Here is a 26,572-nt window from a genome sequence, read left to right on the forward strand (position 1 = left end):
CTGCTGTATTATGCACTACAAACAGTTGATTGATATAATAAGTGTAATTACAGGCACAAGGGACATAAAATCTTAGTTCCCAAGGTTGGTGGCGCATTGGTTATAAGCGATGGTTGACATTTTTTACAATGCCAATGTCTAAGGGCGTTTGGTGACCACTTACCATCAGGTGGCCCATATGCTCGTCCACCTTCCTATTCTATAAAAAAAAAAAAAACCTACTATAAAACAAGAGTAATTGATTTGATAACTTTAAAAATATTATAATCTGCATTTTTGTAAAACAGCTTATCTCTTATTGTAATTTCAATACTTAATTCATTAACACGTGCGTATACAACGAACCATATAAATACGGCCGCACTATCGACACTCGGGCATTATTGCTCGAGTCGTCGAACAGAACGGACGTCGCTGGGACGTTGTTACGTTCCTCGTAAAATATAGGAAGCTCTACAAGTACTTGTTTTTCTTATTACAACGAATTAAATATGAGCAATCGTGAAGAAGTTGACAATTGTGACGTCAGCGATGCTGATGTCACTCTTTTTAAAAATACTACGGGGTTAACCCTTCGTTATATCTTTATTTATAAAAACAACCCTATTCCACTTAACTACTTACATCCACTGAATATTACTTCCAAAGTTTCGATGACAGCTTTCGCGAATCCATAGTAAATATCATAGACAATTCAACATCTCGACCAATGATATCGCTTCAGTTCGATGTCAATCTTGTTTATTTGTTTTCACTCTTGTGGTTGGCACAGGTCTATAAACTTTGTTCCAAGCCGGCGGTAGCTTGATTTTTTTTTTTAATTCTAATCTGCGGGTTGGTTGATACGTTTATAACATAATTTCATCGCGCTGAGGAAATAATTATAGGAAGACCATTTCTTATTTATTTTACTAAATACATAAAACAAGGTTACGTCTCCTAGATTTCGTTTTACTATGTGTATGAAACAAACCTAGACAATTAAAGTTAATTATATCGTAATTAGTTTTTTGTACGTACGTAGTAAGCAGACGCAAGTTATTAATGAAGAAAGAGAGAACAATAGTTAATTGATTGAAAGAATGAATGCGGCACCGCGCATGCGTGAAACACGAAAATAATACGAAGAAATTTCACTTAAATCCTCTGCTCGTTTATCATATTCGAAGTGAAAGTCCTTTGCACGCGATTGGAATTTGCCGAAATTGAGCGCAACGTTTATGTAACGTTTGAGTGCAACGTATCTGCCGCGTATATATTTTATCTTCTATCACATGTATTGAGTTACTCGCGTTTAATTTTAGATTATATAATGTACTAATGTCGTCTCATGTGAAGTCCGAGGTGGTCGGAGCGCGCGAAGGCCCTCCGGCACAGGGGGCATGAGAAAGGTCTGTGTCCGGTGTGCTTGCGTGTATGTCTTGTCAGTTCGTCCGATCTAGCAAACCTCCAGCCGCAACCAGCCCAGCCACAGCTATATGGTTTTTCACCTGCAAAACGAATTTATTTTAATCACCTGGTTGTAGGAAATCTGCCTTGGTAGTTACCGCCTACTCATCAGATATTATACCGCCAAGTGGCCATACTTAATATCGTTGTGTTTGAGTTTGAATGATGACTGAGCCAGCGTTTTTACAGACACAAGGGACATAACATCTTAGTTCCCAAAGTTGGTGGCGTTGGAGCGTTTATATGGAGCGTATATACGCGTAATGTGTTTTCTCCGCGACATAAAAAGCTACACATACATATATATTCGCAGACAAAACCGCAAACACAGCTAATTCTAAAATAAACCTCAAACCAAATTACGTAAATAAATATTAAGAATACACCGTTTATTTTTTCCCATTAATTAAAACTCAACAAATCAATTGTTCGACGTGATGTTCATTGTTTTCAATTTATAGATTCGACGTCTCAAGGTTTATATTGAATATTAATAATTAGCAAAATTAAAATCGTTAAGACATCAAATAAATAACACGTAAAAGAAATAATTCGAAGATAATAATAATAGATCTGCCTTCGATCGCCACGACACCGAATTGAGTGTAAAACTAGCAATTGAAAATCCAGTTAAACGGGATAAAAAGGCCAAAATATGTTTATTAGCCGTGGTAAAGCATCGTTACAGCCTGTGAATGTCCCACAGCTGGGCTAAAGGCCTCCTACTCGTTTTTGAGAAGGTTTGGAGCTTACTTCACCACGCTGCTCCAATGCGGTTTGGTGGAATACACATGCGGCAGAATTTCAGTGAAATTAGACACGTGCAGGTTTACTCACGATGTTTTCCTTCACCGTCAAGCACGAGATAAATCATAATCACAAATTAAGCATATGAAAATTCAGTGGTGCTTGCTCGGGATTAAAACCACGATCATCGGTTAAGATTCACGCGTTCTTACCACTGGGCCATCTCAGTCATCTCGGCCTGTGGCAAAGCATGAAAATAACTAATATTCACACACACCCACAAACTTTCGTATTTATGATATAAGTGCGATTATTGTTCTAGTAATTAAAGATAAATGGATACACTTTAATGAATTATTATAATTCCTCCTTATATATATATATATAAGGAGGCATACCTTATATATAACCTGTATATATATATATATATATATATATATATATATATATATATATATATACTGGTTATTTTATAGGCTAGCAAATGGGTCACCTGATGGTATGTGATCACCACCAAATACATTGACAACGTAAGAAATATTGACCGACTTAAATTGCTAACCGTAGGAAGTAACAAGTTATGTATCTTGCTGTCAATATAATACTGTATTGCTGATCAGCTATTATAATTATGGTCTTACCTGTGTGTGTCCGTTTATGGGCTTTCAAATGAGAACTTTTCGTGTAAACCTTATGACATCCGGCCACATCGCACTTATGTAACCTCCTTCGGTTTTGAGCCTCACACTCTTTGTCTTTTTTATCTGTACCAATTTTATCCGTTGCTATTTTATCTGTTGTCAATTTCTTCTGAGCGAGTTCACTCAACGAGTCATTTAGAGCGTTCTGCAAGGCGGTGTTTAGTAAAAAGTTTTTAATCTCCATATCTGGCGTGTTCGGTTTCAATTGGTTCGGAATTGCGAATGGCAAAATTGGCGGGAACAAGTTTGATAGATCGATTGACGGCGGTGGAGAGTGATGGTTCGAAGGTTGTTTTAACCTATAAATTAAAAAAAAAGATTTTATGTAAATTGTAATAGAAAAAGCAATTTCAAAGATTGTGTGTGCAAATACATGCACTCTCTGTTCCCTCACCCTCGTCCTAAAAGAGTGCAATCTAAAACAACTCTCAGGACCAATAGCTTTATATCCTTTTCAAGACACGGGATTGTAACATTCATTACTTCCTATTTTCAAGGCTATTTATTACTAAGAATCTTTTGACAGAAAAACTCGACTACTTTTAGTAACACGGGCCAGTATTTAAATCCACGAACTCTTGTTCAGAAACTAGTGTTCTGCTTTATTAACCAATTACTTTCTTTTTGACTGCCTCGTCGATCTAGTGGCTAGCTTTAAAGTATACAAAAAAGTAGCAGCTCGGAGTCTGGAAGTTGGAAGAGTACGAGTACACTCCTGTGCCTCGAAAAGCACGCGAAGCCGTTGGTCCTCCACCTGATATGATATAAAGGTGTGATATATTTGCAATTATGAAATTTAATTAATTATGCTCACCTACTAACATTCTTCAGCTTCCTCGCACTGCGAAGGTCGGGACCGATCTTAATCCTCGGCTCATCAATACTGGAGCTGAAAATATTATATAATACACAGTTATTACATTCTAAATAGACTTCCCCCTCCCCCGGCCTTCACAAGCAGGCCAAGTCAGGGCGGAAGCTAGATATATGTAACTTACTCGAAGGGTAGTTGAGTTGAAGTAGATTCTTCTATTTTGATCACTTTTGACGAAGTGGGGTAACTGTTACCTGGAAACATATAAATATATATATATATTATTGTTTATATAATCTATAAATAAGGAGACGTTTGTTTGTATGGCTCATCTGAAAGAACTACTATACCAATATACACGAAACTCATATCAGAAGAATCGGCGCGATTCGAGAATGTTTTAGTATATATTAGTAGCTTACATACAGCTGCGTTTTAAAGTTTCACCCGCTTGAAATTTAGACTATTTACGTGAAAAACGTACGTATTACACATTATACACATACATTACACGTGTATATACATTACACGTTTCGACGCAAATTCAGATGCACTCTATATTCCCTTGCTCTCGAATCAAATCAATTATATACTTCATTCAAGTAAGCTCTTACGAGCGCTTTTGCGTGATTATATTACAGGATTAAGTTAATTTTAACGCTACCACTAGTTCGGAATGCAGATTCTACCGAGAACCAACAACAAACGCATCTATACTCTATACCAATCGGAGTAGGAAGAAAAGTAAATGAACCGTAGATTTACAAATTGCATGCGTTTTTATTACGCACTATAAACAGTTCTTGATTATAATAACGATTATATATTATATACGACGAGCCGGTTGGCGTGGTTGGTAGAACACTTGCCTTTCACGCCGAAGGTTGTGGGTTCAATTCCCACCCAGGACAGACATTTGTGTGCATGAACACGTCTGTTTGTCCTGAGTCTGGGTGTAATTATCTATATAAGTATGTATTTACAAAAAGAAAAGTAGAATATGTAGTACATCAGTTGTCTGGTTTCCATAGCACAAGCTCTGTACAAGCTTAATTTTGGATCAGATGGCCGTGTGTGAAAAATGTCCCAGGATATTATTATTATTAACCTTTATTTATAATACAACACTGGTCCTCTTAACTAGTTATAAACACATTAATTTAACTTACGAATTTCAGATTAAAACTTCGCGGACATTGAAAACGCCATCCATAGTTAATATCGTAGATTATTCAAGATCTCGACCAGTGATGTCGGGGTCGAAGTTGTTTATTTGGGTTTACTCCTCGTGGGGTATAGGCTTCTTATGGAATAGGCTATACATCTATATATTTCTGATAGGCCGAAGTTATAATCGATGCTTTCACCAAGAGCTCAGGAGCAACAACGGCGTTACATGCTTTTCGAGTTATGGGATTTTGTGTTTATTTTTTTAACAATTACTTTGTAAATATCTGTCTCTGGGTTTGAGTCCAGGACTTTAAGGATCTGTAGCCTTTAGCAACTAACCTAACAGTCGAATATCAAACATAATTTTTTTATACATTTCCAAATGGCCAAATCAACTATGGTCATCTGCTTCGAGACATAATTCTTAATAAAAATAAGTTTTTAGATTAAATCAATTAACCATTCCGAATTAATATTAAGATCCAGTGTTAGTAATGTGTCAGCTTGATTGGTATAAGCCAGTCTGGGTACGGGTATCAAGGGTATCCTCCTTACCCAGGCTTAACCAGATCAGCAAATTAAGTTGCCGCGTCATTTCATCTGGCCTGAAGGGCTAGGGACAAACTTGACACGTTACGTTACATATTGTATTAAAGATTCTGAATAAGTAATGCTACTACACAATAGATGGCGCGGATCGTTTCGGTTAAATTAAACCACTCAAACGACTCGCGTGATACAATTATAGTTTCTCAAACGCTAGTCAAAACTAGATTTATCAAATAGGCTGTAATCACAACGCCTTTAGCCTTATTTACATTATATACGGTTGCCAATAGCTTTATCAACTAAAACCGATTAATACGAAGATATTTATAGAATTAGCAAAAAAAACTTTAGCAATTGTAAAAATAATTTATTATTTTTTGTTATTTGTGTTTTGTATTCATTAATATTCATATATAGACGAGATGGCGTAGTGGTTAGAATAAGTAAAACTTAACTGAAGATCGTCGTTTCGAACCCGGGCAAGCGCAACAGCTTTTATTAACTTAAAAAACTGTGCGACGGGTGTTTAAAAACTATGCTGTATTTACGTACTTTCTATGTGAATATGGACTTAGGTTGAATAACGTGTTGGTTAAATCCGCCTGTCGAGGCGCCATCTGCTCAGCACATATTTTAACACCAAGCAGCAATAAATGGTATCATTGTGTTCCAGTTTGAAGGATGAAGCCAGTGTATCTACAGGCACAAGGAAACAACATAAAATTTCTCACAGCGTCCAGGTCAACTTATCTGGTGGCCAATTTGTCCGTCCGCCTACCTATTTATACTTAATATATAAACTCTCATGTTGAACTATTTAAGGTGTTATGAGTAATCAGTTGTTATGAGCCAACAACCACCTTAAACCAAAGGTGGTTGTTGGCTCATAACAACTGATCTTTGTTTTATTAATTTTGGTCTTTATTTTGTTATTATATAGTTTTTAGTAGTTTTATAATATTAATGCCACTTGTATTTCATTTTGTACTTCCAAATTGTGTTAAATTTATTTTTATTTCTCTTATCATTTCTTTCATTATTATTTATGATGCTTAGTGTCATTTTTGCATGTCGTGGTTACCTATAAGAATAGCAAATACCCGTAGACCTATTGGTTTGTAAACTTTTAATTTGTAATTATTACTGTGTGTCGTGTTGGTGATCCTAAATAAATAAATATACCCCTCGTTGAGCAATTTACAATGTTAAATAGAAACAATTTTATAACAATAATAGTGTTCGAATATTTAAACAAAAACCAAGGGTGACCAGCTTCTCATGATGGTCACGCGATAGCTAAGTACAACACGCTATTATGGAATCAATTTTAATAAGATTGCGTCATAATAACGTGTTTGTTTCGAGTCAATTATTTGATCGATTTCGTTAAATCCATCAGATATGTATTTTGATATATGTATGTTTTTTTTGTCTTGCGTTCTTATTTATAAATGTGACGTTTGATTGAATTGGTTTTTTTTTAACCTTGGAAAAACGCGTTACGCGTTTACCTCACGGGAACAGTGCGGGTTATGTGGGGTTCGTCAGTGTCCAAGGCGCCAAGTGCGCCCCGAAGATCGTAATATCCACTAAAAATCCAGCGATACTCTTTCCGTCTTAACGAGGAGCGCCACGGGATCGCTTGCGCATGCTACCGTGACGCTCTGAGGATTGGATAGGTCCTGAGTCAGCCCAGGTACTAATCTTAATGAGAGCTAGCGTACATACATAATGCTTATTTAAATTACAGCCCTACCACATAATATATTTTTTATTCATCATAATATAATTTAATCATCCACATAATGTTATGGAAGCTTCACTTAATACAAATCTCTCGATTTGGCGCCTTCATTAAAGTGCTGTTTATAGGTGCGTTGCCGCTATTCAACACTAGATGGCGACACTCGGTGATTTCGCAACGCGAAGTGTCCCGGAGCACAATGGTGTTTGGTTGTTATTATCGTTTATATTATTAGCCTTGTTAGTGTTAAGTTCTGACATATTTATAACTTAATCCGAGCTTAGTAACTTAGGTAGCTTTTAGATTAGGACTCTAGTGACGCGGAATCGAAGTGAGCGGATTAAAGCTTAAGCGTAATTGCTATTATTACCTTTATTATCTATCTGCCTGATTATGTCATTTAACTTCCACACTGTGTGTGTGTGTGTTCCGGGTCAATGAAGAAGTTATCTGAACTCAACTCAAAACCAATATTATATTGCAAATGAATAAAAAGAAGCCGAGACGGCCCAGTGAAAAGAACGCGTGAATCTTAACCGATGTTCGTGTGCCGTGCTTTACGATGAAGGAAAACATCGTGAGGAAACCTGCATGTGTCTAATTTCACTGAAATTCTGCCACATGTGTGGTGCCAACCCGCACTGAAGCAGCGTGGTAGAACAAGCTCCAAATCTCCTCAAAAAGGGAGAGGAGGCCTTAGCCCAGCAGTGGGACATTCACAGGCTGTTACTGTAAATGAATAACATATCTCGATACTTGTTCTCGGTATTGCTTAATAAACATGCGTTCAAATTAAAGCTCCATTAACTTAAACCAAAGCTAAGTTACACCGAACGCACTTACAACTCGTCTGCGGAGATACAAATTAGAAATTACTTAGGCGTTTTTTTTTTCAATATTCTTAATTCAAATAATCCATTATTGAGCCAATCTATATGATTTTATTCAAAACGCTTGCCGCTCCTCGCGTCACCCTGCCACCCCCCGTTACACAATCCCCTGGTAGCGGTTTGAATATCACCTAACTTACAAATAATTAGTGTCGACAACTATTTACTATTGAATAACAACAACACTGATTTGTTACATAATGACTAATATTATTATAAAGAGGTATTATATATATTTAAATATATATAATACTGGTGGTAGAGCTTTGTGCAAGCTCGTCTGGGTAGGTACCACCCACTCATCAGATATTCTACCGCAAAAAAGCAGTACTTGGTATTTTTGTGTTCCGGTTTGAAGGGTGAGTGAGCCAGTGTAATTACAAACACAAGAGACATAACATCTTTGTTCCCAAGGTTGGTGGCGCATTGGTGAGGTAAGCGATGGTTAACATTTCTTACAATGCCAATGTCTATGGGCGTTGGTGACCATTTACCATCAGGTGGCCCATATGCTCGCCCGCCTCCATAATCTATATAAAAAAATAACTTTTTTCCTGTTACGCAATAGCTACTAAACTGTACTTGGTGGGGCTTGTGCAAGCCCATATGGGTAGCACTTGGCATTGTTGTGTTCCGGTTTGAAAGGTGAGTGAGTCAGTGTACTATGAAAGTAAAATCCACGGTTTCCACGGTTGGTGGCGCATTGACGATATAAGGAATAGTATCTTACAGCGTCAATGCTTAAGAGCGGTGGTGACCATCTACTATCAATAGGCCCATTTGTACCATGCTATTTTATTTTAAAAAAATACAGTACCTAACTCCCCGTGATATGCAGGCGAAAACTATTATATAATAAAACCTCCCATAAAATAAAACTTTATTATTATAAAACCGGGTTTATTGAGTAATTATATTTATTCTTGTAACAGTTTGGAGGTTATTGCTGTTTGAACTCCGACCTCTTGCGGAGGGAAGCGGTCGTCACGAGCAACTGTGCCACTGGCTCCGTTTACAAGTGGCGCGCATGTTGATATTGATGACGACTAGTGATGTATGTAAATAAAATTATCGATAGTTTTTTTTTTTTTTTGTTTTTAACTTATAGTGAGAAGATAAACAAATAAATTGGCCACTTAGTTATGGTCACCATTGACCATAGATGATGTAAAAACTTTTTTTTTCTTAACCCGACCATGAGAACTAAGAACAATTTTCAATTATTGTTAAAATGTGCACTAAGCTATTTCTTTAATTAGTAATGATGCTGTCGCAAATATGTCTAAATAATATAATGAGATAGGCCCACCTATGACGCTAGGACAGGACATACGAGGACAACAAACTAAAAGCGGTTAAAGGCCCTGTTTTTATATAAACAGACAGGGAAATGGGCCACTTGATGGTAAGTCACCACTGCCCACAGACATTGGCTATGTAAGGAATATTTACCATAACGGCTGGGAACTATGACGATATATCCCTCGTTGCTGTAGTTACACTGTCTCACTCACCTCTCAAGCCGGTACACAATAAGGCAAAGTATTTCGGTGTGATAAGCCCCTGCAGCGATTTATTTGGATAATAATAATAATAATATCCTGGGACATTTTTCACACACGGCCATCTGATCCCAAGTTAAGCTTGTACAGAACTTGTGCTATGGAAACCAGACAACTGATATACTACATATACTATTTTTCTTTTGTAAATAGATAATTATATAGATAGTTACACCCAGACTCAGGACAAACAGACATGTTCATGCACACAAAATGTCTGTACTGGGTGGGAATCGAACCCACAACCTTCGGCGTGAAAGGCAAGTGTTCTACCAACCACGCCAACCGGCTCGTCATATAACTCTTATAATACAATCTCAAGTATGACAAAAATTTAAAAATAGTTTAAAATCCCTAGATAATAACATAATCATAAAAAAAACTAACATAAGTTTAAGAGTTATATCTTTATTATAATAATCTATACTACCTTTTTACATTTATATAAGAGGGGTGCAAAAGGACAGGAGGCAAATGGAAAGTGACTACCACCGCCCATGGACACCTCTCTTTTGAAAAGTCTAATTGAATGTGAAACCAACATATATAAAACTTAAACGGTCCGGATTAATCCTAAGCCTAAAAGGAGCTTTAGAATGGACGATCTTCAAATTTCGAAGTGCTTGGGGCCTTGGATCTCATGCAAGAAGATGCAGTGCGATTCGTCAAAGTTGTCAGTATATAATATTATCATATTCTACCGCAAAACAGCAGTACTCGGTATTGTCGTGTTCCGGTTTGAAGGGTGAAGGAGCCAGTGTAATTACGGGCACAAGGGAAAAAACATCTTAGTTCCCAAGGTTGGTGGCGCATTGGTGATGTAAGCGATGGTTAACATTTCTTACAATACCAATGTCTATGGGCGTGGGTGGCCCATATGCTCTTTCGCCTACCTATACTATAAAATATATATATGCGCTTCGCAATTTCACCAGCTTTATAAGACTATTGACGTTGCAAACGTAAATATCCTTTGTAAGTTATATTAAAAAAAAACAACGCAGAAAGACATCGATATTGATAATGTTTACACGACACTACATCCAACGGTAACGTTACGGGCGTGGCTGATGAACATCGACCTACTTAATGCGTCGTTAGATATTACACTAGCCGTTAGCCGTGGTTTTACTTGATATTACCATATCGCCTTACTGTATAAATCAACGCAGGTGGGGATTGGGGGGGGGCAGGTTTTACCTCATGTTCTTCTGACAACTTGTATGCGAAATTTCATGATGATCTATTGAAAGATTAAGACGTTGAAGCATAACAAACAAACACTCGCATTTATTATATTAGTTAGGATATAGTTATGGTTGAGCCCAGATTGTCCAGTGATAGGAGCACGTGAATCTTTGCGGGTTTAAACTCAGCAAACACCATTGAACTTCCATGTGCTTGATTTGTGTTTATAATTCATCTAGTTCTCGGCGTTGAAGGATAACATAGTGAGGAAATCTACATCGGATAAAAATCTGCAATTTTCCCCAACCTGTATTGGGATAGCGTGATGGAATCGACTCATGAAAAGCACGAGAAGGTCCAGCAGTGAGACATGTGTGTCTCACTGTCAAGCCGTTCAGTTATATAGCGTGGTTATTACATTCGAAATCAGTAGATATTCTTTAAAAAAAAAAAACTCTCACTAAGCACAGAACGCGATCGTGATACGTCATAAAATGATATATTGACTATAATTGAAAACACAAGTGGAAGAAGGTGTCATGTAACAATAAAACGATTTAATTAATCGTCAGCTTTATGTTATTGAGCTGATTACTAATCCGTGTACAGACGCCATTCATCCATTTCTCTTAGTTTTAAAACTGAAGACGTGTAAAGCGAGTTATGGTGTACATTAAAGGCACGCACCAAAATAATAAGTCGGTTTACAATATTTCACGAGTGAGACTCGAAGTGAATTAAAGAATAGCAGCGCTGTGTTAAAGAGACGAACTAGCGAATTTTACTTTAGTAATCTAAATATGTGTTGTAATTGGAATCCTACCCCTCTCTCTCGCATCTGTCTGTATGTAAGTTCGCGATCAGGAACTATAGCCTATTTCAATCAAGGAAGGTGTAGATATAAACAAACCTAATATTAACATTTCTATACGTTTCGCTAATAGCTCTACTGTATTACGCACTACAAACAGTTTATGATTACAGTATCAGCCTGTGAATGTCCCACTGCTGGGCTAAGGCCTCCTCTCCTTTTTTGAGAAGGTTTGGTAGCTTATTCAACCACGCTGCTCCAATGCGCGTTGGTGGAATACACATGCAGAAATATCAGTGAAATTTGACACATGCAGGTTTCCTCACGATGTTTTCCTTCACCGTCAAGCACAAGATGAATTATAAACACAAATTAAGCACATGAAAATTCAGTAGTGCTTGCCCGGGTTTGAACCTACCATCATCGATTAAGATTCACGCGTTCTAACCACTGGGCCATCTCGGCTTTTATGATAAAAATATCTTTATTTATAATACAACACTATTCCACTTAACTACTTATATCCATATAATATTACTTCCAAAGTTTCGATAGCACCTTTCGCGAATCCATAATGAATACCACAGATGATTCAACATCTCGACCAATGATATCGCGGCAATTCAAGATCAATGTCGTTCATTTGTCTTTACGCCTCAACTGCACGTATGACACGTGCACGTATTATAGTGCACAAGTGTGTGCGCAAATACAAGTGCATTCTCTATTCCCTAGCTCTCATAATCGATGTGACACTAATTCCGAACCAAAACGAAAATAATTCAGGCAAGATTTCTAGTCAGAAAAACCCAATTAAACTCTATATATATATTAGCCAAGGTTTCGAACCAATCATAACATCTGGGGGTGGATTTTACTCATCAGTCATCATTTATCACAATCGAATCGAAGCGGAAACGTATCGTAATCATTATAAATTAGTAGAATTCACTCAAAGTTACGATTCACATGATAAGGCATTTTAAGCCATTTTAAAAACAGGAGGATGTTCTCAATTTGGTTGTATTTTTTTACCCCAGTAGTCAGAACTCTGATTTAAAAAGTCGTTTTGTTTTTCTAAAAGATAAAATGATATTATTCATTTAGAACAAGCTTACAAGCATATTTGAATCACTTCATTAAATAAATTATCTTTCGTCTCTTTAACAAACGTATAACTCCCATCGGTTCATAATAAAGACCTTAACAATAAGAAATTTCTAGAAACAGCCCTATTTATAAGCGTTATTTAACGGGTGATTAGTTAAACAATGCTGTCTTCTTCTTTCGAATATCAAATCAATGACGACAGAAAGAAAGAAATCAGTGTTTAACGAAACAGCTAAGCAACTTTTATAAGTAAGGCCGTAGAAATCAAAGAGAGTAATTAGTATATAAACAAATGCATAACGATTGCCTAAAATAATCTTAAGTATGTATGGAACTTAACTACGTATGTATGTAATGTAAGTTTTAACGAATAAATATATAACGGAAATTAATCTGTTCGTTAATTTCACATTTCCTATTTAGCATTTTGTATTGTGAAATTTTTTAATCGAATCGTTTCTTCAACCGCGTATCCTTGTATTCTTTGGTCACATCACAATGAGAAATACCATTAAGCATTTAGTGGTTCATGGTCGAATGGAAAGAACACCACACGTGATCGATACCAAGCCAGATAGTTCACCTAATCAGTAGGGCTGTTCTTTAATAACAATTCCAAACTCACCGCAGAAAACGGTCGTGAAATGCCGAAAGTGATATGCGATATTGACCGTTATAATCAAAACATTTCAAGAATTCGTAACAGCCTGTGAATGTCCCACTGCTGGGCTAAAGGCCTCCTCTCCTCTTTTTGAGGAGAACCTTCTCCTCAATTTCAAGAATACACGCAACAAAATAGTATATCAACATAAATCGGTTGTCAACATTTCACACGTGAGTTTCATGAAGTGAGTGTTACAGAATTAGACTACAGATCCGCAACGCCACCAGGAAACGAAAAAGGCCACTTAACCCCTCTAACGCGAGGAAGCCGCAGGCGGAATCTAATTTGCTTCCAACATTTGCATTTTACAACAAGGTTTCATTGTTGAAACGTCAATATTATCTTCAAACAGTAAAATATTTTCAAAGACCTGTGCCTGTAATTACACTGGCTCGCTCACCCTTCAAACTGGAACACAACAATACCAAGTACTGCTGTTTTGCGGTAGAATATCTGATGAGTGGGTGGTACCTTAAATTTTATTTACATTAAAATAAATAAATCTGTACCTACCCAGACGAGCTTACACAAAGCTCTACCCTCTGTGAAGATGTTATGTTCCTATTCGCTAGTCGACCTTCTAAATTACATATTCATATATATAAATAAATGTGCAAATATGTAATTAAAAAAAAAACAATCCGCAAGGACTCACATTCTATATTTACAATTAGTACATATGTACTTTAAATATAACAAGTTAAAGAATATTATTTGCAATTTAAAATATAATAAAATTTTATCATCGCCATTTAATACGAGGCCTCCAATAAAAAAATCATTTAAGATTCATAAAAAAATATATAAGTTTTGAAGATTTTAATTTCTTACGCGCATTAGTATGCATTTCAATATTTGTCTGGTTAACTCCGTTTGTCTAGTGGCTTGCTTATAAGGCTTCAGATAATGCTCTTGGAGTCATTCCCGGGTCGGGCAGTTTTAAAGTTATTTGGTTTATCTGATAAGAAATTCTAAATAGCAGTCGGCAGCTTAGTAGTTGACTGCAGTTCAAAGGTTGGTCCTACTCCGGACTTTTTGTTTAATAATATATAAAGGCGGACGGGCAAATGGGCTACCTGATAGTAAGTGGTCACCACCCATAGACATGTGCGATGTAAGAAACATTAATCAACCATTACATCTCCAATGCGCCACCAAACGTCCAACCTTATGATATTTTGTCCCTTGTGCTTGTAGTTACACTGGCTCACTCACCCTTCAAACCGGAACACAACAATACTAAGTATTGCTGTTTGAGGGACGAATATTTGAATAGATAGCATTCGACCACCATGGCATACATTTCTTGCCATGGAGCCACCGGACCTCTAAATCAGGACCTGCCTTTTGCTCACAAACCGTATACACACTAAATATTTCACATCAAAAGTACATAATAAATAACTCACTAACACCAACACAATACACTCACATACATAACAGATATAGAAACAATAACAGCCTGTGAATGTCCCACTGCTGGGCTAAGGTCTCCTCTCCCTTTTGAGGAGAAGGTTTTTGGAGCTTATTCCACCGCGCTGCTCCAATACGGATTGGTGGAATACACATGTGGCAGAATTTCAGTGAAATTCAACACATGCAGATTTCCTCACGATGTTATCCTTCACCGTCAAGCACGAGATGAATTATAATAACAAATTAAGCACATGAAAATTCAGTGGTGCTTGCCCGGGTTTGAACCCACGATCATCGGTTAATATTCACGCGTTCTTACCACTGGGCCATCTCGGATATATATAAACAAATGACACAAACACATTATCCATTCAGCGATCGTCGAAACGGTAACTATCACGACAATTATCGTATGCAAATACAAAATACCGGACGAATCACGAATTGCCATCAATGTCGCATACCACGTAACATGTCTCCGACGATTTTAACGAATGCTCACTGACAGACGAAGCAATTACGACTATTTCGGATTTGTGAATAATGAAAATCATGTGTATATATATACACTATGCAAGTAGGCTCTAACAAGCTCTTATTCCAGCGAGAAGAATCGGCAAGAAACTGAGTAGTTACACTTTTCCACCATTATTGTCAACGCTGGAAAAACGCTTTACGCGTTCCCCTCACGAAAACAATGGGGGTATGTGGGGCCATCGGTGTCCAAGGCGTCAAGTGCGCCCCGAACAGCGGGACACCCACTAACGTCTTAGCGAGGAGCGCCACGGGATCGCTTGCACATGCTACCGTGATATATACCATCAACTTAAGCCCAAGTACTTTCAATTTAATCTAATATACAATAAAAGACAAAGACAATAAACCTTTTCTCCTCATTATATGTATGAAATAATAAGTACATTGTAAATTAATTAAATTATTTATTTACATTAATTAAATTAATTGTTCATTTTTATAATGACTTTCTTTATTTGTTATAATTTTTGCATGTTTTGCTTTTATAAATAGATCAATTTTTTGCTTACGTAGCTTTGTTTTTTTTTTTTTTAAATGTTATAAAGAACGTAATTTTTTTTTCCTTGCATTTTAAGTTAGCTTTTATGCGAGGTATGCAATTTTTGTATTTAAGATTGTGCTCTAGAATAAAAAACAAAATTCTATTCAGCGTTAGCTTCCTATTTAATAAAAAAAATGGTGATTTATTAATTTAAATCTTTGGCTAAAAAATAATTTTAAAGTCATATGCTCAACACAGAATTCCATAAATTACTAGTTTCAGCTTGCGTGAGCCGAGCTAGCCCCTACATTGTACCAAGTGCAATAAGTTAACACATCAACAACGAAATATTCAAATTCATAATATATAAGATGCAATAAGATTGTTATATATAATATTAAACGTAATACGTATCATTATTAAATAAGAGTATTTGTCATTTTTCATATTAAACAATTATATTCTACATTTTTAATCTGTTAACAAGAACAATGACAATCTTAATGGCGGGAAACGGATTCACTTTGAATTCTAACGAGCATAACGCGCTAAAATATAAGAATTTTATGATTGCAAAATACATTAATTTCATCGAAATCTCGTTTTATTTCTGAGTATAATCTAGTTCATTCAATATGTCTTACACAAATTTACCACAACTAGACACATACACACAAACCTAACATACATACATACATACGCACCTAAAAGCGCGGGATTTAATGAAAACTCGCCCTTGTTCCAAACACATCTCAATCTGGTCACGAAGCTTTCAACCATGATATCCGTATGGACAGCATGACACTATTCACTGTTGTCTCTCTCTTTCTTACAAGACATTGTATTTGTTTGACAGTGACAAGCTGTCATTTACTGTCACGGTATAGCAATCTACAGGTTTAGTAATATAGCCGTTACCAGATAACTCCGATTAAGCCGAGATGGCCCTGTGGTAAGAACGCGTGACTCTTAACCGATGATTGCGGGTTCAAATCCGAGCAAGCACCACTGAATTTTCATATGCTTAATTTGTGTTTATAATTCATTTCGTGCTTGACGGTGAAGGAAAACATCGCGAGGAAACCTGCATGTGTCTAATTTCATTGAAATTCTGCCACATGTGTATTCTACCAACCCGCATTGGAGCAGCGTGGTGGAATAAGCTCCAAACATTTTCATGATCGCAGACGAGGTGCGATCTCACAGGACAGGATGGACGTAACTCGGACCCCGAGACGGCTCAAACTTCTAGGTCGAGTCTAGTTCACGCCCCTCACTTCCGTTAACACTGTTAAGGCCAGTAGCACAGCATACACTCATTCGTATTAAAAAACTGTAATTTTGCAACGATATCTTTCAGATAAACTTTATGACTTTATGTATAAAGTAAGATTAAGTTGAAGCTGTAAGGTACCTTACAGGGAGGGAGATGGCTCAGTGGTTAGAACGCGTAAGTCTTAAGCGATGATCGTGGGTGACCCTTTTTTTTTAACGCTGGAAAAATGCATTACGCATTTCCCCCACCGGGAACAGTAGGGGGGTATGTGGGGCTCGCCAGAGTCCAAGGCGTCGAGTGGGCCCCGAACATCGGAATACCCACTAAAAAACCAGCGGTACCCTTTCCGTCCTAACGAGGAGCGCCACGGGATCGCTTTCGCATGATACCGTGGCGATCGTGGGTGACCCGGGCAAGCTTGACAGTAAAAGAAAACATCGTGAAGAAACCTGCATGTGTCTAATTTCACTGAAATTCTGCCGCAGGTGCAATCCACTAACCCGCATTGGAGCAGCGTGGCGGATACGCTGCAACCTTCTCCTCAAAAAAGGAGAGGAGGATTTAGCACAGCAGTTTACATACTTACTGTAATAATTATTTGTCGCGCATGGCAATCAACGAGTGTTATCTGAAACATCAATTTCGATTTGTCTTCCATATTTATCTCATCTGCCCCCCCCTATCCCCATCTCGAATATCTTCCCCACACAGATAACAATCTCGGACAATACCTCTAAATTCGTCTAATTTATCTGAACCGTATCAGTTAACATTTCCAAGTCGACACGGACGTTAGAGTTAATCTTAACTCGGATTAAATTATTTGTTCTTTACTAACAAGATAAAGATGTTACCGTTGTAGCGTTGATGCTGGAAATCTTGAAAAAATCCACTGTAGAGTAATTTTAAACGATTACACAGTTTTAATATATATCGAGCGATTTTTTTTTAAAAAATGCTTTAATTTTTAATTAAAATTTCGTTTTTTGTGTTTAAAAGTCGATAAATATAAACAAAAGTATTTGAAAATAGAATTCACGTCCTTCAGCCTTAACTCAAGCGATCATCATGAAATTTTGCATACACGTATATTCAAAAATAAATCCGGCGCATTTAAAAAAAATACGTTGTGTCTCTCCGTCGAACGCGGGTGAAGCCGCATGAATATTTTTTTTTACGTTTAATAGGCAAGCGCTTGGCCGTTGACTTACCTGATCTTAAGCATAGTCACGGTCTAGGATGTAGCGCGCCTGCCCAGAAGGAACCCGTTTACCCTGGATTTGAAGACACCAATATTGTACCTATCAGGAAATATGGACTCAGGCAAAGTATTCCACCGTTTTTTGCTTATAGTTTCAACTTAATCTATTTATTCGCGAACGTGAGTAACATACAGACATAACAACAAAAAAAATTAAATGTACAAGCAAGTTCTGCCTTTAGGGATGACGAAGAAATTTTGAAATAATTTATTTATTTGGTAATCCAACAGTTAATATATACTTTATTTTATAAAGTACTTTTATATATATATATATATATATATTTTTTTTTTTATATATATTTTCCGGGAGGGCAAATGACTCTACTCCACCTGATGGTAAGTGGTAGTAGAGTCCAAACGCGACGACGGCCAGTACAGATGGGAAAAACGTTCTGCACTAGCCGCCTTCGCCTTGCCGGCCCGCAAGATGCCTCTTCACGCCTCGTTTGAAGAAACCCGGGTTGTAAGAGGAGGGGAATACGTGAGCTGGTAAGGAATTCCATTTTTTGGTAGTGCGACAAAGAAAGGAGTTGCCAAATTTCTTTGTGCGCGATGGAATTGATGTCACAGTTAGGCGGTGACATCGAGAACCAGCTCGCGTGGACTTAAGAAGGAAGGGAGAAGCAGGAATTAGAGAGAATAATTCCTCAGAGCACTCGCCGTGATACAGTCGATAGAAAGCGCTCAGTGCTGCTATCTCACGACGCAATTGTAAAGGTTCAAGGGTGTTTGTAACCTTTACGTCGCCAATAATGCGTAAGGCACGTCGCTGCAGCCGGTCCAAGGCCTCCAGTAGGTACTTAGCGGAGCCATCCCAAAGGTGCGAGCAATATTCCACGCAAGACCGTACCTGTGTTTTGTACAGCAGGCACAGTTGTTGTGGCGTGAAAAAACGCCGCACCTTGTTCAGAACTCCGAGTTTCCGTGAAGCTGTTTTTATAACAGCCTCGATGTAATCCCTTGGACTAAGGTCACAGCGAACGTCGATCCCCAGCATGGCGATTTTTCTTTGTATCACCAGTATCATGTACTATATGACTTGTAAATAAAACCAGAATCGGGTTACCCTATTACCCTAAACATATGTATATTACTATTTAGGAGGAGATAAGTAAAGTAAAACAATTAAGAGACGAGAATCCAAATCAAAAATCCAAATGGAGTTAAAAATTATTTAATATAAAAATGTCACAAATGTTTTTTTCAAGGTACTCTTTTTAACCATAAGTAATATATTTTTATTTGATTTATGAAAACCCTCGGAGGGTTTGGGTTCAAACCTCAGGACGGGCATCTTTGTTATCAATAGTTAGATCGAAATGCCAAACGCCTACATGTTTTCATGAACAATTTTGTTAAATGTCACACATATTAAAGACCTTAAACCTACCTAGAGCTGTAATAGTAATTTGCTCACAGTTATGAATTTTATTTTCAGTAGGGAAAATTCGACCCCATAGGCTATGGGTTCAAAAATAAAACAAAATCGATTGTTTTGCAAACTTAAAACAACTTCTAAATTCATTCACACATTTTTAATAACCATATTCAATATAGTAATATGTTTCCGTTAATAAATTAACTTTGAACCAATAAATCATACGGGTCCAGTTAAAACGCATAATGGAATGTCGGAGAGGCACTAAATCTTGTATGTCAGTCGCTCGTGTATCGACAGACTAACAAGAGCAAACGCGTGTTACGTTCGTATTACGGAATCGGACGGTTTAATTAATGTCTATTAATAATTTATTTAAAATCGTTTAATAAGAAAAAAAACTTGAATATATCCCACCACAAAGCTAAAATCTCTTCTCTTGAGAATGTTTTGAGCTCGTTCATGTGTTGGATACACATGTAGCGGACCACTTACATATATGCAACTTTTTTTTATAGAATAGGAAGGCGGACGAGCATATGAACCACCTGAAGGTAAGTGGTCACCAACGCCCTTAGATATTGGCATTGTAAGAAATGCCAATGCGCCACCAACCTTGGGAACTAAGATGTTATGTCCCTTGTGCCTGTAATTACTGACAGTACATTACTATGTTGCCACAATAAAAATAAAGCACATGAAATTTTTCGTTTAAAAATCACGTGTTCTAAATTCTAACCAACGGTATCGACGTGCCTGTATATGATAAAACTCCCAAAATTAAATTATAATAATAAAAAATAGACTTCTAACCCAGTGGTTAGAAGTCTATTTTTTATAGGCATCATGGTTCCGGGTTATTTCCTATATATTAATATATATATATATATATATATATATATATATATATATATATATATATATATATATATATATATATATATAGTTATCTATTATATTGGTTATTATTATATATTATATTAGTTTGTACACTAAATTCAATTCTGTTTTTATATAAAATTATAATTTTAATCGCTTGTATGAAAAGTATAATCATAATCATCGCATAATCTTTTAATACCACCATTACCGACGGTTAAAAATCACCTAAAAAATATTTAAAAAAATAATAACAATAATTAATTATTTGTTAAATTTATAATCTGTCCTTAATATTAACATCAGAAATGTACTCCAAGAGACAAATTAACATAATGCATTATTGTATTAATTATAATTTATACCGAACAATGATTAAAATAACAATTGACAAACGAATCGTTAATAACAACAATATTCGCATCGATTAGGAAACAACAATTACACGCACAGTTCCAATTTCAAAACCGAACAATGATCCGAAAAGTTTACAACCAGAAGACACAGCGACATCGTTAATACCTACATTACGAAACACGCACCAAAACCGGCCATTCCCATAAACGCCGCGCTAATATATCTAACCGTAACATAGCCAAACACGGTCCCTTTCACCGCCCCTCTGCTTTAATTAACGCGAAACCGTTCGGGCTAGGTTACGCAACTATCCCGATAACAGACGGACTTAACGCATTGTTGTTTCGAAGACAATTAAAAAATATAAACACAGCTAGCTGATTCCTTGATCCATATAACAGTGTTGTAAAAAAAAAAAAAATGACGCGCGCTAATTTCTTGCCGCCATTTTATTTGTAGACAAAAAGGTAAAGATTATTCGCGCGACTTGTGATTTTTTCAATGTGTTCAATTGTATTTATTTTATGCAGACGAATATATTAAGTGGTCACCACCGATGTAAGAAATATTAACCATTCCGTACATTGTCAATGTGCTATCAACCTTGGGAACAAAGATGTCATGTACCTAGTACCTTTATTTTTTTTTTTTTTTTTACATTGGAAAAACACGTTACGCGTTTCCCCCACGGGAACAGTGGGGGGGGGGTGTATGTGGGGCTCGCCGGTGTCCAAGACGCCGAGTGCGAACATCGGAATACCCACTAAAAAACTAGCGGTACCGTTTCCGTCTTAGCGAGGAGCGCCACGGGATCGCTTTCGCATGCTACCGTGACGATTACTACGATACACTGGCTCACTCATTTTTCAAACCGAAACACAATAACATTAATTAAGTATTGTTTAGAGGTTGAATATCTGATGACTGGGTGGTACCTACCCAGATTTGCTTGCACAATGCCCAGCTATAAAATTTTAAGTGGTAATAATAAAATTAAGTGTCATCCAGTGAGTATTTTATATGAATTTGTATAATTTGGTGTTCTATCTAAGCCGAGATGGCCTAGTGGTCAGAAAGCGTGAATTTTAACCGATGACAATTAACGATCGTGGGTTCAAACCCGGGCAAGCACTACTGAATTTTCATGTGTTTAATTTGTGATTATAATTCATCTCATGCTTTACGGTGAAGGAAAACAACGTGAGTTAATTTAATATCTATTTTAATAGTAATAAGTCTTATTATAATGTACCGTAACAGCCTGTGAATGTCCCACTGCTGGGCTAAAGGCCTCCTCTCCTCTTTTTGAGAAGAAGGTTTGGAGCTTATTCGACCACGCTGCTCCAATGCCGGTTGGACACATGTAGGTTTCTCACGATATTTTCCTTCACCGACAAGCACGAGATGAATTATAATAACAAATTAAGCACATGAAAATTCAGTGGCGCTTGCCCGGGTTTGAACCCACGATCATCGGTTAAAATTCACGCGTTCTGACCACTGGCCCATCTCGGCTTTTTTCGTGTATTATTAAAATGTTACAATTATAATGATCAATATCGCATATCACTTTATGACATTACACGATTGCGTTGAGTTTCGATTTTCTTCTTAAAGTTATACTATATACAAATTCAAGCTGTAAGCGCTTTCAAGCGAATGCAAAACAACAATCATCAGCGACCTTAATAAAGCGGATCCTGTCCAACGTCCGGATCGTCATGACCTCGACTTTTCATGACTTGCCCATAAAACGTAACACCTCAACTTGACGCAGTCCGTTCTAATCATTCAACCGTTTTTACCATAAAATTAAAACAAAAAAATATATAAACTGAATTTAATCAAAAATGAATGAGAAATTATTGTTTTGTTAGAAGCGTCAATAGCGCTTACGGAACTAGCGATGTAAAAGCTCTTCGTGCTGTTGTCATGCCCACTCTTAACACAAGCAGTGCGCTTAATTAGGGGGGTTAAATATTAGTAATAAAATCGGGCATTGCTAGTAGTTTAAAAAAAAGAAAAACGCGAATCTAAGTGTCTGCATTGTTGTGCATTTATATCGTAAAACATATATATATTAACTCTAATGGTTTGCCAGAAAAGCTTCCAAACGACATAATTTCTCGACCAACCTCAAAAATCATCGTCATATTTTACAAAAAACCCCAACGAATTATACAGATAAAATATCCTCATAAATCAATCCGTCTTTTGGTGAAAACCGTATGAAAATCCATAAAGCCGCTTTTGAATACATAATAGGCAGATGTAATCGTACTAATATACAAATATCATTTAAGGGCCTGAGTTTATTAGAAAACTTAACAAGGTTGGACATATATTGCTATTATATATTTATATTTATGTAATTTGTACAGTAACGACAAGATGGGTGAGCCAGTATAACTGCAGTCACAAGGGAGATAACATCTTAGTTCCCGAGGTGGTCACCACCTTGTTTTGATGTTTATGTTGATATTTCTTACAGCGCTAATGTATACGGGCGCTGGTGACCACTTACCATCAGCTGACCAATTTGACCAAAATACTAATTATCACTTACCGAGTTGTCTTGAACGGCGCCGTGGTGTGGGCGAGCGTCTTTTCAAACTAAGGTCTACTGGTTCCAATTGGATGGGCGCTTCGCATGCCTGGTGAACAAATATTTAACATGATTAATATTTAAATATGTATATATTTAATTTAATTAGTCTTCGCTAGCGGCTTTGCTCGCGTAGCAGCTAGCAGGTGTAAGGTATATAATTGTAGCCTAAATCCTTCCGTGGGGTGCAGACTTACTGCATAGAAAATTTCATCAAAATCGCTTCAGTGGTTTATCCGTGAAAGTGGTACAGACAGACAGAGTTACTTACAAATTTGCACTTAAAAAAGAAATGTTCATATTGAAATGTATTGATATAAATGGTCACCAACCCCCATAGACATTGGCATTCTAAGAAATGTTAACCATCGCTTACACCGCCAATGCGCCACCAACCTTGGGAACTACGATGTTATGTCCCCTGTGCCTGTAATTACACTGGCTCGCTCACCCTTCAAACCGGAACACAACAATACCAAGTACTGCTTGTTTTGCGGTAGAATATCTGATGAGTGCGTGGTATCTATCCAGACGAGCTTGCACAAAGCCCTACTACCAGTAAAGTAAAATTCTATTCATATAGTATTATGAAGTGAAAAGAGATTGTAAGCAGAGCCAAGTGTTGCGGTGAGGTGAGGTAAGGAGAGGAGAGGATTAGCTTTAAAGGTTGTTAAAAATTATTTGAAATTTGGTAAGCGGTGTTGACAGTTGCTTGACCAAAACACTGTTAGAAATAAATAGGATAATTTCAGTGGTTTTTTTTTCAAATTCATTTAAAGGTTTTGTTGATTATGTTAAAAAATCGATTGACATGTTTTATCTGTGCCTATTTATATATTGATTAAAAAAAAACATTATTCTCGCTTGATTAGACGGCTTGTAACTTATTAATTTATCGAGGCAGGCGCAGGCAGTAACGTAGTTCAGGCACCAAGTAAGAAGGTCTTCTTAGTCAAAGTCGTGGCACTTCAATGCGCCACCAGCTAGGGGATCTAAGATATTACGTCCCTTTTGCATATAATTAAACTCGCTCACAAACACTTTAAAATAAAGCGATATTGCTATTGCTCAAACCGGCCTGCGTAATACATATCACAAAAATAAACCTAAAAAAATGTTGGAAAGAATAACTACCGTTTTTGCCGTTTGTACCGGTAAACAACGAATAAAAGCCTGTGAATGTCCCACTGTTCGGCTAAGACCCTCTTCTCCATTTGAGGAAAAAGTTTGGAGCTTATTCCACCGCGCATTAGAGATGCGAGTTGATGGATACACATGTGGCAGAATTTCAGTGAAATAAGACACATGTATGTTTCCTCATGATGTTTTCCTTCACTGCTCAGCACGAGATGAAATATAAGCACAAATTAAGCATATAAAAATTCAATAGACCTTGTCTGTTGTCTTACTTAAATCGACAAATCGCTCCGCTTGTAACTCCGCTATCAGTCACATCCGACGTCCTTAGATCAAGACGAGTCGTGCATGCGTTGCGCAAAGGCCGATCGTGCGCCACGCCTCTTGATGCCACTTACTATATCTTAAATGAGACCTAACTCGCGTTCACCTCAATACAGCATCGTAATTATAAAACGTTTAAATCGTCAATTATATATAATTAATAATATCATTATATACTTTGTAATACATAGGAAAACTAATGATGAAACGCGATGGGTGATGAACACGAATTGAGACATGTGTTTCAGACAAACATTGACCGACTGTGAAATGGGTCACATTGGTGCTATAATAATGTCCTCCAGACCGATTTCAGCCACGGAGATATTATAGTGCACAAGTGTGTGCGCAAACACAGGTGCGCTCTCTATTCCCTAAATCTCATAATCCGATGGGACGGCAACCCGACACGAGCGGAAAGAGTGAAATAAGTAATAATCGTGTGATACCTACCAAGATGGGCTTGTACGAAACCCTACCAGTAAGTTTAATCGCCTGTAAAGATTATCAACTCATTTACTCGAGTTAAATACATAATAATACTTTATAAAACTAACATATAGCAATTATATGCAATTCAAAACACATTGTTAAGAAATTCTCCATTTTTAAGGTTTAAAGCATATTCCACAACGCTCCAATACGTGTTGGATACAAATGACATAAATATATAAAAGTTAAATAAACTCGCTATCATTCGGACCACAACCGATCGTTTCGAAGAAGCGACTAGCATCAATTTACGTAAGATTCGGTCGTGTGAATGTACCACGCCCGAGGTAACTTGAATCGTTACTAAAACACGAGCTGATTGGCCTCGTTTTAAGCCCAAAAACAGCAAAGTTACGATTTCATCCATCGGACAGTACAATCAAATTGTTTTACAGCTTTGTGCAATACAATACTCATCAAATATTCTACCGCTAAACAGCAATATGTATTGTCGTGATCCGGTTGGAAGGAGTGAATGAGTGAGCCAGTGTATATATAGGCATAAGGGATAAAACTACTGATTCCCAAGGTTGTTTTCGCTTTGGCAATGTAATTGAGGGATGGTTAATATTTCTTACAATGCCAATTTTTTTGGGCGGTTGTGGCCACTTACCAGTAGGTACAATATATATATATATATATATATATATTGAAATATACTACACCAACACATACCCACTCATATAAAAACAATAAACTAAGTAATGAACTATCGATAATAATTAAACGCTCACACATGCAACCCACATCTCATAAGATTTCATAGACACTGCGCATCAATTCACTCAAGTTTCACATCGTGCGATCGCGCCACGCCCGAGGTTAAAATGTTAAAACATTCATAATTAAGTCTATAACGTGTAACTTTGCATTCAAATAAAAACTATATACATATATAACAGCCTGTAATTGTCCATCCGCATATGAGGAGGGGGACAGGTTTTAGATAAGCTGTGTTATGTCAGGGTATTCCAAATCGTTTCGGCCGGTACCTGTGTGAGGTGGTCGGTAGGGAGCCGACGGTGGA

At 37.0% G+C, this 26,572-nt stretch overlaps 1 protein-coding gene across 2 annotated transcripts in view; it reads right to left on the reverse strand.

The window, feature by feature from the left end:
* Nucleotides 1-447: 447 nt before the first annotated feature.
* The window catches only part of LOC126778910 (Krueppel-like factor 3), a 47,517-nt gene continuing 21,392 nt past the window's right edge, over nucleotides 448-26,572 (reverse strand). The window contains exons 5-10 of one of the 2 annotated variants that reach the window (XM_050502664.1): nucleotides 23,554-23,641; nucleotides 3,896-3,965; nucleotides 3,712-3,786; nucleotides 2,838-3,196; nucleotides 1,319-1,490; nucleotides 448-828 (exon numbers count right to left, since the gene is read on the reverse strand). In XM_050502664.1, the coding sequence (XP_050358621.1) occupies nucleotide 828; nucleotides 1,319-1,490; nucleotides 2,838-3,196; nucleotides 3,712-3,786; nucleotides 3,896-3,965; nucleotides 23,554-23,641 (765 nt within the window). In that variant the 3' untranslated portion in view covers nucleotides 448-827. Of the gene's footprint in view, nucleotides 1,491-2,837; nucleotides 3,197-3,711; nucleotides 3,787-3,895; nucleotides 3,966-23,553; nucleotides 23,642-26,572 lie in introns of both variants that reach the window. The other variant, XM_050502663.1, reaches the window with a different exon arrangement.

Source organism: Nymphalis io, chromosome 27 (assembly GCF_905147045.1).
Source record: "Nymphalis io chromosome 27, ilAglIoxx1.1, whole genome shotgun sequence".
Classification (NCBI taxonomy): Eukaryota; Metazoa; Arthropoda; class Insecta; order Lepidoptera; family Nymphalidae; genus Nymphalis; species Nymphalis io.